Raw genomic sequence first — 18,019 nt, forward strand, 5'->3', positions numbered from 1 at the left:
AAAAACATTCAAAGGCGCCGGTCCAGGTCAATAAAAGAAAATCTCAGATGTGTTCAAATGCCAGTCTGAAAAGATGTGTTTTAAGGGAGTTTTGGAAGTTAGAAATGTCATGTGTATCTCTTAGACTTTGAGGCAGAGAGTTCCAGGGGCGGGGGCAAGATTAGAGAATGCCCTATCACCATAAGAGGCAAGGCGAGTCCGGGAAACAAGAAGCATGCTGCCTGATTACCTCAGACCTGGCCTGGCATGCCGGTGCTGAAACACGCTCGCAAGGTAGGGAGGGGCTGAACCATGAAGTGTTTTGAATGTCAGGAGGTTGATTTTGTACTGAATTCTGAAACTAATTGGAAGCCAGTGAAGATTGTGTAGGATGGGTGAGATATGACAAGTAATCTTGCAGCGGCATTTTGGACTGATTGTAATCGAAGCAGTGTATTTTGAGGCAGTCCAGCAAGGAGACTGTTGCAGAAGTCGAGTCTGGTGGTAATGAAGGCATGTATCAGCTGCTCTGCTGCATTCGTTGTAAGCAGGCGCCGGATTGCTGCAATCCTTCTAATGTGCATATAGGACACCTGGCAGGTGTCAGAGACATGTTTCTCAAGAGTCATGAATTGATCAAATGACACTCCAAGATTGCGGGCATCAGAGCTGGGTGGGACAATAGCATCGTCAACCTGCAAGTCTTGGATGTGTATCTTGTTTTTAAGCTGGGGAGACGATATGACAAGAAATTTGGTTTTGTCAGGATTCAACTTGAGGAAATTGGCCGACATCCAGTTCTGGATATCGGTCAGGCAGTTGGCGAGTGACTCAAGCATCTTGGAGCTATCACCTGTGGTAGTGGGGCTGAATGAGGTGTCGTCTGCATAGAAGTGATATTGTAAGCCATGTTGGCGCGCTATGTGACCCAGGGGTGAAGTATATAGTGTGAACAGAATTGGACCGAGGACAGAGCCCTGTGGTACTCCATACGGAACCTTAGCTGGAATTGAAGACTCCCCTAGTATGCTATCAACTTGGAGGCGATCACTAAGGTAAGACTTAATCCATCTAAGAGCAGTGCATTGAATACCAAAACAGTTTCTTAATCTACAGAGAAGTATCTTATGGTCGATCGCAACGACTTTCTCATTGACCTTTGACACGAAAGACAGGTTCGAAATTGGGCGATAGTTTCTCATATCATCAGGGTTAAGTGTCTGTTTTTTTATGACTGGTGTAACCAGGGCTGTCTTGAAGCGCTCAGGAAAACAAAATCCGGTGCTATGTTTGGGATCAGTGTGATGGGTCCTACAAGTTCGTCCAGGCTAGCCTTGACCATGGATGTGGGGAGGGGGTCCAGCAGGCAGGATTTTGGAGGGGAGGTCCGAATGATTTTGGCAATCTCAAGCTCTGATGACGGGGTAAATGAAGTAACCGAGAACTGAAGATTATCCGCGGTGTCTGAACCAGGTATGGAAGGATCGGGGCCATTTGGTCGTAGATCATCTCTGATTCGTTGGATTTTGCTGGTGAAGTAGACGGAGAACCTATCAGCAAGCTCTTTGCGGGACACATGTGATGGGAGTTTTTGGGCTGGTTTTCTGTGCATGAGTCCATTGGTTATTTGAAAGAGCGCTCGTTGGTCACCTTGGCAGTCTCTGATCTGATCATGGTAGTAGTTGGACTTTGCTTCAGCAAATTTGTGTTTTACCACATTCCGCTGGGATTTGAAAATATCATGGTCAATCTTGAGCTTAGACTTGCGCCACTTTCTCTCCAATTGGCGGCGACGTTGCTTGGCGAGGGTGATCTGTATGGTGTACCATGGGACGGCTGGCCGATCAATAACATGACAAGTTTTCATGGGAGCGTGAGAATCCACCAGTTGAGTAAGGACAGAGTTATACTGATCAATTAGGGCATCGAGTGCGATGGCGGGATGAGTGGTGATGGGCGAGGCAATGACGTCGTTCCTAAATTTGTCCAAGTCTATCGACCTAGTTTTGCGGTAGGAGATCAGTCTTTTGATGTATTTAGGTTTCTGTAGATTTAGTGAACAATGGACGGCGCAGTGGTCGGACACAAACTCAGACGATACCACTGATTGTATAAGGCTGTCTGATCGGCGAGCGATCACAAAATCGATGATACATGGCCAGATGTGTGAGTTGCAAAGTCTACCATTTGTTGCATGTCGTATTGTTGGAGGAGTTTTTGGAAGTGATTTGTTTCAGCTGTGTTGTTGTCCAGGTGAATGTTGAAATCCCCGGTGATTATTAGAGTACCAGTGAAGAGCACCTGCTGATCAAGTAGCTCTGTAAACTCTTCAATGAACATGCTGAATGGGATTCGGTGTCTTTGTGAAGGTGGCGGTCGGTAAAGGACGATAACCCGTAAGTGATGATTGTTGTGGTTAATGTCCACAACAATGTCTTCGAAGGAAGTGTATGATTGCGTCTGGTTGCTACGTGGTTGCCTGGAAACTGACGCAGCAAGCCCGGATTTACACAGAAGGCCAATTCCACCTCCTCTTCTGCCTTTTCTGTGGGCGTGGATAAGGGTAAAACCTTTTGGGGTCACATTGGCGGTTTTTTGGTCACTGTCGGATACGAACCAGGTTTCAGTGAGTGCCATAATGTCAATGTCATGATCTTTAATATGGTCTTTGATGCATACAGTAGTAGTAGAAGATCTTACTTTCTGCTTACCAGCACGGCATCCCCTATGAACATGATTCCAATTGCCGATCCTGTTTTGTTTGAGGGATTTAAACACATCCATTGGTAGTGTCAGTTGTTGAGGAGACATTTGAACTCCGATCGATTTCAGTTTGCTGCTGCTGTAGCGCAGTTTATGCTGCACTGGGTTACACATGGTTGACCACGGGGAACAGTGTACAATGTCTGTAAGTGCAAGCAATCTGTAGCACCACGCTGTGTATGACATGGTGGTCACTTCATGGCTTCATGGTGAAGTCCGAAAATTACAAGAAGATATACGATGATCGTGAGTTCTCTCTTAACTCAAATTGATCAGTCTGGTCGTCAGTTTGATCAGGAGTACGAAACACGACTGCTGGTAGTATTTGCAATCCACAGAAAGTCACAAAAGATGAAAAAACTGAGAATTTGCGGAGACCAAACCGCGGGGCGTGCCTGTCCTGGCGCTCACCACAATGAAAACTGATCGGGGGATAAGGTTAAATTTAACTGTTTACTCGAGTAGTCTAGCCTCCAATCCCTTTGGGTGTACTGACCACGCCCACGATTAAGACAACATGTTTGTTGTACACTGTTCCTCAATTAATGCAAATACAAAAACAGATTGCGCCTTTGCTCAATGTGCGTCTACCATTTCCAACATTTTCGAAGTCAACTCCATTGTGAAAATTTTGACTCCCTATTTTTTTGTATGCAGCATTTTTAATGGAAATAGATACATGTAAATTTAAGATGTCGTGCTGTTTTTCTGTCTTACGGATAACCCCATCACAAATCTGATATCACACTTGCACACCAAAACAGTTGTATAATACGGATTAAAGGCAGTGTACACGATCGGTTATTACTCAAAATAATTATTAGCATATAACCGTACTTGGTAACGAGTAATGGGAAGCTGTTGATATTATAAAACATTGTGAGAACCGGTGTCAGATGCAATTGTGTCCGCCATGCAATACTGTCCGCTCCGGACACTTTTCCATATGCAATCGTGTCCTGGGCTAGCGAAAACCGTCCGGTGGACATGTATATGACTGGATATGTAATTTATGTGCGCGCGAAAGGGAGCGTGCATGCACTGAACTTAAGTATATGCAGCATATTCACCTATTTTATGATTGCAGCAAATACCCAACTGCTGATTATTTCCCATGTCATTCATGACATGCACTTAGCTTGTAAAAAAAAATGGCGAACGTGTTTCGTCGACCAAGGGCGTTTAATTTACTGCAAGGACGGTTTAGCACGGGGCGGACAGAACTGCATATGCAAATGTGTCCGGTCGGACACAATCAGCTGAGTGTGTGTTCGAATCCCAGTCGTGACACTTGCGTCCTTAAACAAGACACTTGTAAAACCATTGGTCCCGTGTATTGTGTAACGCAAGTAAAAGAACCCAGCGCACTTTAACCAAATAAAAAAGGGTCCCTCCCGGTGTTCCTTGTCACAGCACCTTGTAAACCAGAATGGTGCTATTTTTACTGGAGTAGATCTTATAATTCAAACGTAGTCCCACATACCTTGCCGACATACGGTATGTATAAGCGCCTTGAGCGACACTAGCGAGGTTAAGCTGTACGTAACGCGATCAAATACGTAAACGTGAACGTCAACAATTTGTGTTGTTTCTGGGTGACGTCGCCGCTTTGGGCTTATTGCATGCTCACGTATGACGTTTGCGCGTAAACGATGGTAATTTCGCGTATGCTAAAAACGTGAGTTTTAACGACATTATTTTCTGACGTTGATCACATTCACGCGGAACGTGCAGCTAAACCTCCCTAACGAGTTACGAATTAGCGCACCGTATAAGATGACACTAATTATTATCATTGATTTGTTTCATTTTTATTGTGGAAATATCTTACAAGGGTCAGTGGTAACAGCGGGAAGGCTCGAAGTAATCCTAAGAAAATGAAGGATGCGTCGTAACTTCCGCTGATGTCGTAAATCAAACCTGCAAATATAAATAAAAAAACTAATTATAATGCTATGCAGTAATTACAATTCATTCCCTTTTTATATTTTGGCATTCCCTTTAATTTACACCGATACGGTAAGCACTGTGTACTCAGTAGGCCTACTGAGTGAAAATCAAATCATATTATTTACCCACGTTGCAAACAGAACTAACCACATGCATCGGGGAGTTGACCGATGAGCGTTACAAGTACAATATTAATTTGCTAAGAGAAAACATAATCGGCAGTCTAGTTTGGTATGACATTGTTCTAGAATCGCAAAGGTCGTGGGTTCAAATCCCACCCCAGTAATGTGACTGTGATGTTTTCCCCACATAACTCGGGAGAGTACTGAGTGTACAGCGCTAACACACATCGGTGTATGGGTATAAACAACATGAATATTCTGTATCCCCTATCGGCAAATTTAATTACTGTTTACATTGGTAAGTTAAGTGGCTCGCTCTTTCGTATTTTAGCTCTTGTATATAAAGAGAACACATTTTTTATTGTCCGTGGACATTTCTCTTCATTTTGTAGGAAGTATATGACTCCGGTCATGCTCCTACATACTATTTATCTGGGAGGGATCCTAATACGAGTAAAACAAAAATGAATATTCTTTATCCCCGATGCAAATTTAACATCTATTAAAGAAAACACAAAATTACCAGGAATAAAACCCATTGAGATTCTGAGCATGGTTGTCTTCAGTCCAAGCCATCCATAAGCCCCTGCCAGTAACTCCACACCAAGTACTTGCTTAGTCACTACATCAGTCAAACACGCCAGTAACCCATCACTGACCAATGTCAAGAACGCAGCTGACATCAACGTCCAATAAGAATTCAACCAAGGAGTTGCGCAGTAGGTTACGGATCCCACGATGATAGCCGATGTCATAAGAAGCCAGTGAGATATGATACCACGATCAACACATACACCCTGAAGGATCTTAATTATTAAGTCGCCAACACCTGCCACAGTTACAAAAAATGTTGCATCTTCTATTGTGAAACCCTTTGATTGGATTTGTGAGACAAAATAAATGACCCACATGTCAAATGCGAACTTAATTATTAATAATAATAATTACACCGACTGCCCAGTAACGCCAGTTACTCAAAATATTCATATCAAGATTTTTCGCTGTGGTTTTCACCATTGTGGCGCATTGTGACAGAAAACTTGTCTTGGATTCTAATTGGTCGGCATGATTTTGAGGATGAAGTCTCTTGTAGCCGTTCAGTTGACAAATATTTTTGCCGACAGTAAACATGAGGGCGCCGCACACGGCAAGATGCAATGAGATTGCTCCAATAAGCATCATTGACCCCTCCAACCGTACGTTACAAGGAGCAGCTGGATGAGGGGCGGTAATGTCAGCATTCCAATTGAGTTCCCTGTTCTTGCTAAACCGACGGCTGTTGCGTAGTTTTTAGAGAAGCAACGCCCAAGAGCATCACGTACCAGCACACCAGCCAATCCAAACCCGGTACCTGTAATAAAGAGAACAAATAACATGGCGTCCTTTAGTTATTGGGTGCGTTCGATTAGCTTCCCCGGGTCGACCCCGGTGTGTGGCACTTTCTTTTACGAGGACGAACGTGTGCAGATAAATACCCACGTTCGTCCTGGGAAAAAGACCCGCCACACACAGGGGTCGACCCAGGGAAGCTACATGAACGCACCTACTATTAGCAACATGTAGGGAGACTCTGTGACACCCCGTTCAGATTAGGCGCTCCCTCCAGAGAAGAACCGACAAAATGATTGAGTTAAAGACACTGGACATTGGTAATTGTCAAAGACAAGTGTTCTCACTTTGTGTGTCTCAACACATGCATAACATAACAAACCGTGAACTTTGAGCTCAATCGGGCGTCGAAGTTGCGATATAATAATGGAGGAAAAAACACCCTTGTTCCGCGAACTTGTGTGCTTTCAGATGATTGATTTCGAGACCTCAAAGTCTAAATCTGAGGTCTCGAAAACTAATTTGTGTAAAATTACTTCTTTCTCGTAAACTACATTACTTCAGAGGGAGCCGTTTGTCACAATGTTTCATACTATCAACCTCTCCCTATTACTCGTTACCAAGTAAGGTTCTATGCTAATAATTGTTTTGAGTAATTACCAATAGTGTCCACTTCTTTTAAGTATTTGAACAGTTCGACGTCTGAAAAACTTAAAAGCGATTGGACGCGCTGGAAAATCTTGGGATTTACACAATCTCTATAGCGCACTGTACATTTTTGTGTATAGATTAAAGGCCTGGACACTATTGGTAATTACTCAAAACAATTGTTAGCATAAAAACTTACTTGTTACTGATAAATGGTGAGCTGTTGATAAGTATTAAACATTGTGAGAAACGGCTCCCTCTGAAGTAACTTAGTTTTCGAGAAAGAAGTAATTTTCCGCTAAATTATTTGAATTTGGTTTCGCCACACTTGATTTTGAGGTCTCGAAATCAAGCATCTGAAAGCACACAACTTCGTGTGCTGTAACAAAGGTGTTTTTTCTTCCATTATTATCTCGCAACTTCGATGACCAATTGATCTCAAATTTCCATAGGTTTGTTATTTTGTGCATAATTATGTTGAGATGACCAAGTGAGAAGACTAGTCTTTGACAATAATTATCAAAGGTGTCCAGTGTCTTTAAGCTCGAAAGATAAAATAAAATCCCTTGTGGTAATTGACCTAATCAGGAAAAACACTGGGCAGGGGTACTAACCCTTATAATTATTACACAACTTTGAAAAAAAGAAGTTATTCAAAATTCAAACAATCCCACTTGAAACAAAGAAAAATAGCTAAGTCTGGTAAGGGTATTCAGTGATCCATAAACTGAAACCAAAACAGTTGACTTGTTTACTGCTCACAAGAAGTTAGGAAACTTGTTTTCATTATGTATATTTATATTATTGACAACCCTCTTGTGTTATGTTGTGATTCATATAAAAAGCGGAAGTGTTGACTGTTATGCACAGATAACGTTACTTTTTGCACATTTGATTTCTTTGTGACTTTGCATCATTGCCATTCATGTAGCCAACCTCAGCAACGTGTAATGATTGCAAATGTGGTATCATTTTAAAGAGGAACACTTTAACTTTGCATTGATATATAACATAGTTCAAAGAAAGTAATAGATAATAAAAATACACTTGATTAAAAAACGTTTTCTAACTTTTTGTGAGCAGTTTAGAAGATGAATATAGCCCCTCTCGCAAGGACAGGGCACAACCAACCTGTCAAGGCGTGCATGAATTGACTTTAAAAACCGTCCATGTTGAGAATTGGCCATAGAAGTGAGATACAGTGAACATTTAAACTGTTACAAGGGATTTCAATTTTTAATTACACACCTTACACGTACTGTACAAAACAGCACCACCACATAACGGTGGTTGAATCGCAGCACATACATACATTCAACATAGTAGGATATATAATTGATGTATGCGTTATTTTAAGAATAATATATAGATTTAAGAAGTTTTCTCGGTTCTAGGGGGGGGGGGTGGGGGCTATATTCACATGTATGCTTGGACCCTTTGTAAGGAATGTGTTTACCAAGCAATCAATCAGTCAATCAATCAATCAATCAATCAATCAATCAATCAATCAATCAATCAATCAATCAATCAATTAATTGGCTAATCAATCGTTACTTTCATAAAGCGCCCATCCAACAGTCGTTGCTTCTACCCAGCGCCGTAGAGTAGGCATAAAAAAAAAAATGAATGCACTTTAATCAACGAAATTTAAAGGAACACGTTGCCTTGGATCGGTCGAGTTGGTCTTTGAAAAGCGTTTGTAACCGTTTTTATATGAAATGCATATGGGTAGAAAGATGTTGTAAAAGTAGAGTACAATGATCCACACAAACATGCTTTGAAATTGCACGGTTTTCCTTTCATAATTACCTCGTCGACTAACACAGTCGGCCATTTATGGGAGTCAGATTTTTGACTCCCATAAATGGCCGACCGAGTTTGTTCGCACAGTAAAAGGAAAACCATGCAATGTCGAGGCAAGCTTGTGTGGATCATTGTATTCTACTTTTAAAACATCTTTCCAACCATATGCGTTTTATAAAAAACGGGTACAGAGACGCTTTTTTATAGACCAACTCGTCTGATCCAAGGCAACATATTCCTTTAAGAAAAGGGCTCATCAGGTAAAAACAAAGGTCAAGAGTTCTGATACTGAGGATTATTGAATGCTCACCTGCCATTATCATGAGACAAACGGCTAGTTGAAAAGCATTTGTACAAAGAGATCCTGCAATGAATGAACCACCAATCAGAGAACCGCTTATCATAATGACGACACCACTGCCGAAATGTCGGCCAGCTAACCCAGCAAATGGTCCTTTGGAAAATAAAATAAAAATGTAAATTAAAAGAATGATCGACCTACATTATTGATTGTAGGTGCTTATAATGGGTAGTACTAAGAAATCAATTGCAACTGACCCAAGGAAACGATCATTTAGTAAAATTTTTGCTGTGGGGATTCTTTTCTTCATTTTTTAACGGTTGAATTAAAAACTTTATGGGTAACGAATGTGTGTTTAAAACCCTGCAATACGCGTGACCGATTTTGATACGCTACCACTAATCGTGTCGGTCAACAACTGTATGCCACTATGTAATAGCATGCACACGGCATATACTGCTACATAAATGGATCCAAAACATTCCAAACTTCTTTCAGACAGTCCAGAGATTGCATAACAATTCCCACATTATATTCCCGTCTTCTTCATGCTATAATTATTATCATTTTTTTTTAAATATAAATTAAAACAAGTCTGAAAAAAAGACGAGCAGATATTTCTAACATGTCTGCACAAAAAAATTGTTTATGGTCTCGCTTGGCTTTTCCTTGAATAACACTCTGAACATAGAGTAACCAAATAAGCCTTTTGCAGGCTTTCTTAAACACCAGCTGGTAACTATTAACAAATTACTTTTGCTGTTACTTCAGCTCCAAATGTCATAGAGCTAGCGATGATGAATATCTGTTTGCTGTCTGTGTTTTTATTTCTTTTGATTTTTTTTAAGCAAGTCGCCAGACACACAAGGCAAAAGGCCACTTCCTAAACCAACTATTTTTTTCAAGGGGGCCGTTGCCACATACTCTGGTGTTGTAACAGGGGAACCCCCTTTACAGTCCTCACATTGCCGGGGTCTGAACCGGATCATCCGGCTTCCTGGATATAATGTAAACAGAGTCATAGGTATGGACAAGTGCCCAACTGCTTTCCTGGTATCAGAATAGCAGAAAAGAAATTTTGGGGCTATACAAAATTATGAATGTTTTTACTTTTCTACTTTTCTGCTACCTGAAAAGCAGATTGAACGTTTTGTGAAAATGAATTTTCTACTTTTCTGTTACCAGAAAAGCAGGTTTTACTTGATCTCCTTACATAGGCTTGGGTAACATCCATTAAACGCCTGGCTGGTAGAGCAGATAGCACTTCCTCCCGTACGTGTTCAATGAACGTGACACTGTAAACAACTCCCACAAGTTGATGAACATAATAGTTCACTCAGTGGTTAACAAATCTGAGCTGTCAGCTTTGGCAAATATGACACCAGAGCAAGTTTGTGATTTATTTCAAATCACTTGGAATTACTAAGTTTTAAACTTAAAACGCGTGTACAACAAGGGTGCGTAGTCGGACGATCAATTTTTACTTAATGGACTTATGGGTTTCAAAAAAGTGGAAATAAGGAAATAAGGAAATAAGGAAAGAAGGAAATAATGTCAGCTTTGATTTGTTTACAAATTTGTCTTTGTCTCTCTGCAATGGGTGGATTTTTTTTTAAGACTGAGAGCAGAAAAAATGTTATTTTTAAAGAGTCTATGTACTTTTTCCTAACAAAAAACAAAATGTCCACAGATTTACATTAAACTTACACAGTTTGAAAATTATGATAATAGAAAGCTTCCCGTGAAATTTTGCTTACTGAGGTGCTGTAGTTTTTGAGAAATGAGTAAAAGTAATCATTTTTGTCTCAGTTTTAGAATGTAAAAACGTATTAACGAGTTATGCTATTATGGTATTGGTATAATTTCAAAACTGGTTAAGGTGATTTTACATGCTAAAATAATTTTGGTCTCATGAGACCATAACTATTTGGTGACTTGCTTTACTCATTTCTCAAAAACTACACAACCTTAGTTAGTAATATTTGAAGGGAAGCTTTCCACTAGCATTATCTTTAAACCCTGTAAGTTTAATGTAAATCTGTGGACATTTTGAAAAAGTACCCAAAACCTTTAAACAACGTTGTCTAAAGGTATATTACCCATGTCAAGACTCTCACAAAAACTGACACATTTATTTTCTGTCGACTTGCAAATTATATCTTTGAACATTGAACTTGAACAGTTTCTTCATTGGGTGGTGTAATGCTAGAATATCGTATACGTGCTAAGCACAAGTTAATTTCATGCTTGAGTCACATACCAGCGGAAGCTAGTTGAGTAAACCCTAGCCTAAAATGTGCAGAAGCACAGGTGCGTTTTAAGCTTGAGTCACATACCGGCGGAAGCTAGTTGAGTGAACCCTAGCCTAAAATGTGCAGAAGCACAGGTGCGTTTTAAGCTTGAGTCACATACCAGTGGATGCTAGTTGAGTGAACCCTAGCCTAAAATGTGCAGAAGCACAGATGCGTTTTAAGCTTGAGTCACATACCAGTGGATGCTAGTTGAGTGAACCCTAGCCTAAAATGTGCAGAAGCACAGGTGCATTTTATGCTTGAGTCACATACTGGCGAATGCTAGTTGAGTGAACCCTAGCCTAAAATGTGCAGAAGCACAGGTGCATTTTAAGCTTGAGTCATATACCAGTGGATGCTAGTTGAGTAAACCCTAGCCTAAAATGTGCAGAAGCACAGGTGCGTTTTATGCTTGAGTCACATACCGGCGGAAGCTAGTTGAGTCATGGAGAAAGGAATCGAAGGAGCTCGAACAACCCGCAAAACCGCAGAGTAACAAAAGAATACCCTGACAATGCCCCTGTCTGACCAGTGGAAAAAGATAGGAGACCTCCAGCTGGACGGCCGATTAACAAGCAGGATTAGATCTCTTTGTACAGAACGTGCGGTACCGCCGCTCTGCACCGTTGCCTTCGTGTAAAGTTGAATCATTTGAGATAAGAATTGTGAACATACATGTTTTCTTTTACCGTTTGTGGTGTTTCGCTGAAACATCGTGGCATATTTTTTACATTTTTGTGACTTTCTGGTCAATAGCGGTGGATCAAAATTTGGGTATAGGCACACGAGGGTGGTTGGTATTCAATTGTGTTAATCGTTAAGGTGTACAGTAGCGTCCAAAAATGTTATCGCGTCTCAAAAAAGTAGTTTTTCCTCTGTTTATATCCATACGACATACGACGCCATAGTTTGGCGAAGAACCAAGTGCGCACGCGCAAATTCACAAACGCCAGGTCGCCCATTGTTTGTGTAAGGTAAGTGGGTGATTACGAGGTGTCGTTAAACGACGCGGTACCACGGGTTCGAATTTTGAAGTCCATTCGTTCGAGCTCCTTCTCTTCCTTCCTCCAGGGTAATTTTTTACGTACAAATTTCTCTTTTTAAAATTTGAGTTGCACCGATTTGTTTTCATACAAAATGACAAATATGCTCTTTATTTCAATGTACTGCTACATTATTTATGTCAATACTTTTCAGATAAGGCCGAAAAAGACTGAATTTCAGAAGCCCTTCGGACTAATTATATATTCACACAGAGGTCACACAGGAATACAAACAAGAAAAAAAGAAATTTGATGACCTGCGGTAGACTGTGGGGGAAATTTAAATTGCCGCTAAAAGTGTTTTACAAAATAAATACAAACAAAATGATTTTTTTTTTTTAATTTGCATTATGTGTATTTTCCATGTGTTTTCGTGTTTATTGTCTTATGCCATACAACTTTGCTGGTTTTTTTTTCTGTTTTTTTTTTTTTAGGGGGGGGGGGTGATTAGAAAAGGGCGAGTTAGCATTCAATGATGTGGCCTATGTGATTGGTGGTTCTTTAGAATGACATGGCTTGAAAGGTTATCCACATTTCTATGATGAAATCATAATACAACGTGGGGATCGGATGCAAACGTTTTACAACTGACGTTGAGTTATGAACGGCCATCATGATAGGGTTTAACCTTGACCCATGATGCACAAGTTATTCCGGAAACCCGATGTGTTCAATTGCAATTGTATAAAATATATCCCGAAGGACGCTGGGAGTGCCTCATTGTGCGTGCGATTTCGCTGTGGACCACTTTTATCGATATAGTACCCAGTCGCCATTCATGTTTTCATTCAAGATGGCAATTAATCAGTTTGCCATGAACGTACGTCACGTGGTGCGAAAAGCCGTATACACAGATGAGCGGTTGATGCTCAGCATTATACGGGTTCAATGTCTATGCAATTTTGTCGTGCCAAAATCATTTTGAGTTCGACACTGCAAAAGAGCGATGTTCAGCGCAGTCACAAGGTGGCATTTAGAGCTGTGACACTGAAATATTGACACATTTATAAAAATTGTTTTGTCGCCTCAAGTACTGGCTTTATTGTTACCCCTGCCTGGTGACTGGCGTTCATCGTCGTTTTTTAAGAGTTTCGAACAAGATATTCAACTTAATTCTCACAAAATGTTCGTATAAGAATTAGCATCCCATCCAATCCCGAATACTCTTCACTGATTAGATATTGCACATAAAACGTGTTTCAAAAGATTTCCAAAATAGCGTCGCCCAATTGAGAATTTAAATCTATTCGACACGGCGAACGTCTAACGTTTGTCACCACGTCGTGCAACTACCGTGTAGCACGGCAGAGCTTGCTGTGCTGCACGGCATGCAGTGGCGAACTCAAATAAAAAGATTGCGCTAAAAAACAATTCAAATAATTTGAGTTCGACACAGCAAACGTGCGACGTTTTAGCGCATGCCTCTGAAGGATAAAATACGTTTAGCGCATGCCTCTGAAGGATAAATAAAACAACACAAATTCATTACCAATGAGTCCAATCGTAGCCAGAAGCAAGGAGCTCATCCATCCAAGAATCCAAGTTTGTACCAGAAACTCCTCTTGAAATGTAGGCAGAAGTATTCCAAGTCCTTTCAAAATAGCAACCCAAATGAAACCCTTGGTCCAGACCGATACGACTGCTATCCTTCCAGGCCAACCACCGTCTTGTTCTTCAGTCTTATCCATGCTAAAAGGCAAAGAACCTCATCAGAAACACTGCACACATACGTTTAATACGAATAATATTCCTAAACCACCAATATAGGGAAGCTGGATTGTGTTCTTTCTTTTTGTAAAGGCTGGGCCGCATCAAGCCATGTCTCAAAACGTCCGAGCCAGTCCTAAAACATAATTATGATACGGGTTTTAGTATGGCTGGAACTTTGGCCGAAAAATGTCGTCTTCATGTCACCCTAAGGTCATTTACATACTGGTAATGAGTTCTGGTCTGTGCACACAAACATCTAAATGACGATCATATGTGCCATGTTTAAGACGTCCAGTATGATCCATACAAGTACGGCAGTTCATTTCGCAGTACAGTACGTCCTCGTTTTTAAATGTACGTTTCCACTCCGTCTATTGCAGGACGTGTTTGCTCGAAGAAGTTGAGCAGGCTCAAAGTTCCGGAGCGCCATTCCGATCCAACCTGTCCGAGCGGCCGTCCATTTCGTAGACACAGACCGTACAAGGTTGCAACAACGCACACTCCGTGTACATACAGTTTAGCAGCCCCTTCGAATGGATTTATCAGAACGTATGAGAACGAGTTCGGTGTTGTGGGTATTAAAGGCAGTGGACACTATTGGTAATTGTCAAAGACTAGTCTTCTCATTTGATGTGTCTCAACATATGCATAAAATAACAAACCTGTGAAAATTATGCATAAAATAACAAACCTGTGAAAATTTGAGCTCAATTGGTCGTCGAAGTTGCGAGATAATAATGAAAGAAAAAACACGAGATGCTTGACTTTGTGACCTCAAACTCTAAATCTGAGGTCTCGAAATCAAATTCGTGGAAAATTACTTCTTTCTCGAACACTACGTCACTTCAGAGGGAGCCGTTTCTTACAATATTTTATACTACCAACCTTTCCCCATTACTCGTTACCGAGTGATGTTTTATACTAATAATTATTTGGAGTAATTACCAATAGTGTCCACTGCCTTTAAGCGAATTAAGCCATATTTAAGTAAAGTGGTAAAATCATGCAGCGCTCCTACGGGTAACAAAGACCAGTGCGGAGACCAGTGTTATGCTCAACCAATTCGGCCAACAAGTTCATTCAACTGAAAATAGTCTGGGAACAATTGTCACTGAACCAAACTTTGAACCAGGTCAGTGCGTCCTTTGTCATGAAGGTGATGTGGTGCTGTGCGTGTGATGAGGCTTAACAATTGTCACTGAACCAAACTTTAAACCAGGTCAGTGCGTCCTTTGTCATGAAGGTGATGTGGTGTTGTGCGTGTGATGAGGCTGTGTGAATCCTGACCTCCACGATTGCATTAAAAACTCTCGCACAGTTAGGCATAGGGGTCGATTTCACAAAGAGTTAGGACCAGTCCTAACTTAGGACTCGTCCTAGTAGTGATTGTGTTTTGCACGTACGTGCAACGTTCATTAAGCTCCTGGCCAATAAAAAAGCTCTGCTTTGCTGACTCCGCCCAAAGATCCAGGAAGATCAAACACACTTTGACCATTGACGTCTATAGAGTTTAACAATAAGTAACGTAGCTGATTGTTCAACTAATATAAAAGATGTACCTAAAGGATTTAGGTGTCTTTTCAAACGATACCTGGTCTGTCAAATGTAATATAAAAGATGTACTTCCCCCGTGTATAATTAACCACAGTTTTCCTCCCCCTGCAGGTTTACTCTACACACCCTGCATTTTCACTAAAATCTGTTTCCTTTTTAGTGCACTTCCCTTTTGTATATTAATGTTGTTTTCTTTCCCCCAGTTTATTTATGTCTTTGTCAACTTAACATTCTTTTCCAATTGAAACCAAAGGTTCTTCTCAGAACCACCCCTACTCCTCTTTAGATTATCATCCCTTGGTGTTACCGCCAGCCTCAGTTTATTAACATTTTTTAAGTGCTTTTCTCAACAGATTTGTTCCTGTTTGTTTTCTTTTTCACCATGTCTAACCAAAGTTGCGTTCGCTTGTTTCAGGAACTTAGGAAACTAAAAGAGAAAGCACTACGTTATTCGTATCATCGAGACAACTACAGGTTCTACACACTAACCCGTTTCATTCCCACAGGTTTACAGGTGAAATTTGACCCAGCTCCTGGGTCTTTGTGTACCCCACTCCGCAGACAGTGGAACAACACACTCCATAGTACTTCACTTAGTCTCATTCGTATTCTAACAGAACACTGTGATGTTTGTCTCAACAGCTTTAACCGAGATATATCCTATCTTGAAGCGGAACTTAGGTCCATCTGCTCAAGTGCCCGTTTTGAGCAATTCACCAGTGAGATCGATGCTGGTTTAACTAAACTTGAATCTGTTCTGATTTCTAGGAGAAATGGCAAGATTGGTCGCCTTGTCTCCAAACAGCAGCATCACAGACGGAGACGTTTCAAACGCAATGTACCCACTGAAGCTGAACCGTCGGCCCCTCAATCCACAGTTATTAACCTCTCATCATGTACCCTTTCAGATGCAGAAAATGACCTTCTCTCCAAGGGACTCAACTTCTGCCCCACTCCTCCCACAGTTAATCAGGCTGAGCTTAGTCAGGACCTTACTGACTACTACCGTAGAATTCGACTCCGTGAATTCTTCCTCGACTCACCACCCATGGATCCTGAGCCATTTTACTGTAAGAGTAAATGGGTACCACCTAAGAACCGTGTTCCTTCCCTTGAAACTTACGTGCAGGTTGTTAGTTCACAAATTAACTCGAATGATCATTCTACCCACAGGACTCATGACAACCTCCCTAGAGAAGAGCGTGAGGCTCTTAAGACTCTACGAGGGCGGAAAGACATCATCATCAAGCCAGCCGACAAGGGCTCTGCTGTTGTTGTCATGGGCCGCCAGCAATACATCGATGAAGCCATGAGACAACTGAACAACCAAACTAATTATAAACCACTTGACACTGATCCAACAGGCACCTTCTCAAAGGAGATTCAACAAACACTGGACGAAATGCATGACCGTGACAACCTCTCCAAGAAAGCTCACAAGTTTCTTTCCCCGGTCGACTGTAGAACAGCCAGGTTTTACCTCCTTCCAAAGGTACATAAACCAGACAACCCAGGAAGACCCATCATATCTGGCAATGGTTCCCCCACTGAGACACTTCTCTTTTTGTTGACAGTTTTCTCAAGCCGTTAATGCCGCAGATTCCATCATACATTCATGACACTCCAGATTTCCTCCGCAAAATCGCAGGTATTCAGAAGCAGGTCCCTAACACAGCCATCATCGGTACTTTTGATGTAACCTCTCTATACACCAACATTCCCCAAGATGAAGGGATTGCTGCCTGCTCTTCAGCTCTGGCTAAGAGTGGTCACACATCACCGACCATTTCAGACATTGTATCCCTCATGCAACATGTTCTAACAAAAAACAACTTTTCTTTCACGGGTAAGAATTTCCTACAGGTACAGGGCACTGCAATGGGCACACGTATGGCACCATCAATGGCGTGCCTTTTCATGAGCCATCTTGAACAGCGCATGTTGGCATCAGCCCCTTGCCGTCCCTGGGTCTGGTGGCGCTATATCGATGACATCTTTTTCATCTGGACAAGCGATGAAGCAAGCCTCAAAGCTTTCATTAATCACATAAATTCCTTCCACAGGACCATCAAATTCACGAGCGAATACTCAACCAAGGATACACACTTTCTGGATGTCAAGGTTCTCAAGACGGATGAAGGCTTAACCACAGATCTCTGTTAAACCCACAGATAAACACCAATACCTACATTCCACTAGCTGTCACCCCCGACACTGCAAAACCAGCATAGCCTACAGTCAGGCCCTCAGACTCCTTCGAATCTGTTCTAATGATTCTGAATATCCACCACTCACAGGAACTTAAGAAACACCTTGTTTCCAGGGGTCATAGCTCTCTAGCAGTCCATCGAGCTATCCAGAAAGTCAAGGCTCGTTCTAGGGAGTCAGTACTTTCCAAAGGACCCAAGAAACAACAGAGTCCTACGGGGAAAGTTCCTTGTGTTGTCACTTTCCACCCCTCACTTCCTCCCATTCGTAAAACAACCAGTTCTAACCATCATATTCTTCACACATCAGATCGACTTC

General features: G+C 41.4%; 1 protein-coding gene and 2 pseudogenes across 1 annotated transcript; 1 reads left to right on the plus strand and 2 right to left on the minus strand.

Annotated features, from left to right (window-relative positions):
* Positions 1-308: 308 nt before the first annotated feature.
* Positions 309-2,856, minus strand: LOC139954063 (uncharacterized). Its single transcript, XM_071953724.1, has 3 exons — positions 2,164-2,856; positions 1,295-2,023; positions 309-1,136 (listed from the first exon to the last, which is right to left on the minus strand). Exons 1-3 carry the CDS (start codon positions 2,854-2,856, stop codon positions 309-311), a joined length of 2,250 nt encoding a protein of 749 aa, XP_071809825.1.
* Positions 2,857-4,154: 1,298 nt separating this feature from the next.
* Positions 4,155-13,917, minus strand: LOC139953947 (monocarboxylate transporter 12-like; annotated as a pseudogene).
* A 2,821-nt stretch (positions 13,918-16,738) lies between these two features.
* Positions 16,739-17,764, plus strand: LOC139954007 (uncharacterized; annotated as a pseudogene).
* Positions 17,765-18,019: the final 255 nt, after the last annotated feature.

This window comes from Asterias amurensis, chromosome 22 (assembly GCF_032118995.1).
Source record: "Asterias amurensis chromosome 22, ASM3211899v1".
NCBI classification, from domain to species: Eukaryota; Metazoa; Echinodermata; class Asteroidea; order Forcipulatida; family Asteriidae; genus Asterias; species Asterias amurensis.

Excerpts from the sequence above, each read along its gene's own strand:
- LOC139954063 (XM_071953724.1), bottom strand. The coding sequence starts at position 2,856 with ATGTGTAACCCAGTGCAGCATAAACTGCGCTACAGCAGCAGCAAACTG. Across the intron at positions 2,024-2,163 it reads AATACGACATGCAACAAATG|AAACCTAAATACATCAAAAG; the intron begins GTAGACTTTGCA and ends CTAAATCTACAG. Across the intron at positions 1,137-1,294 it reads AGGCTAGCCTGGACGAACTT|GTCAATGAGAAAGTCGTTGC; the intron begins GTAGGACCCATC and ends TTCGTGTCAAAG.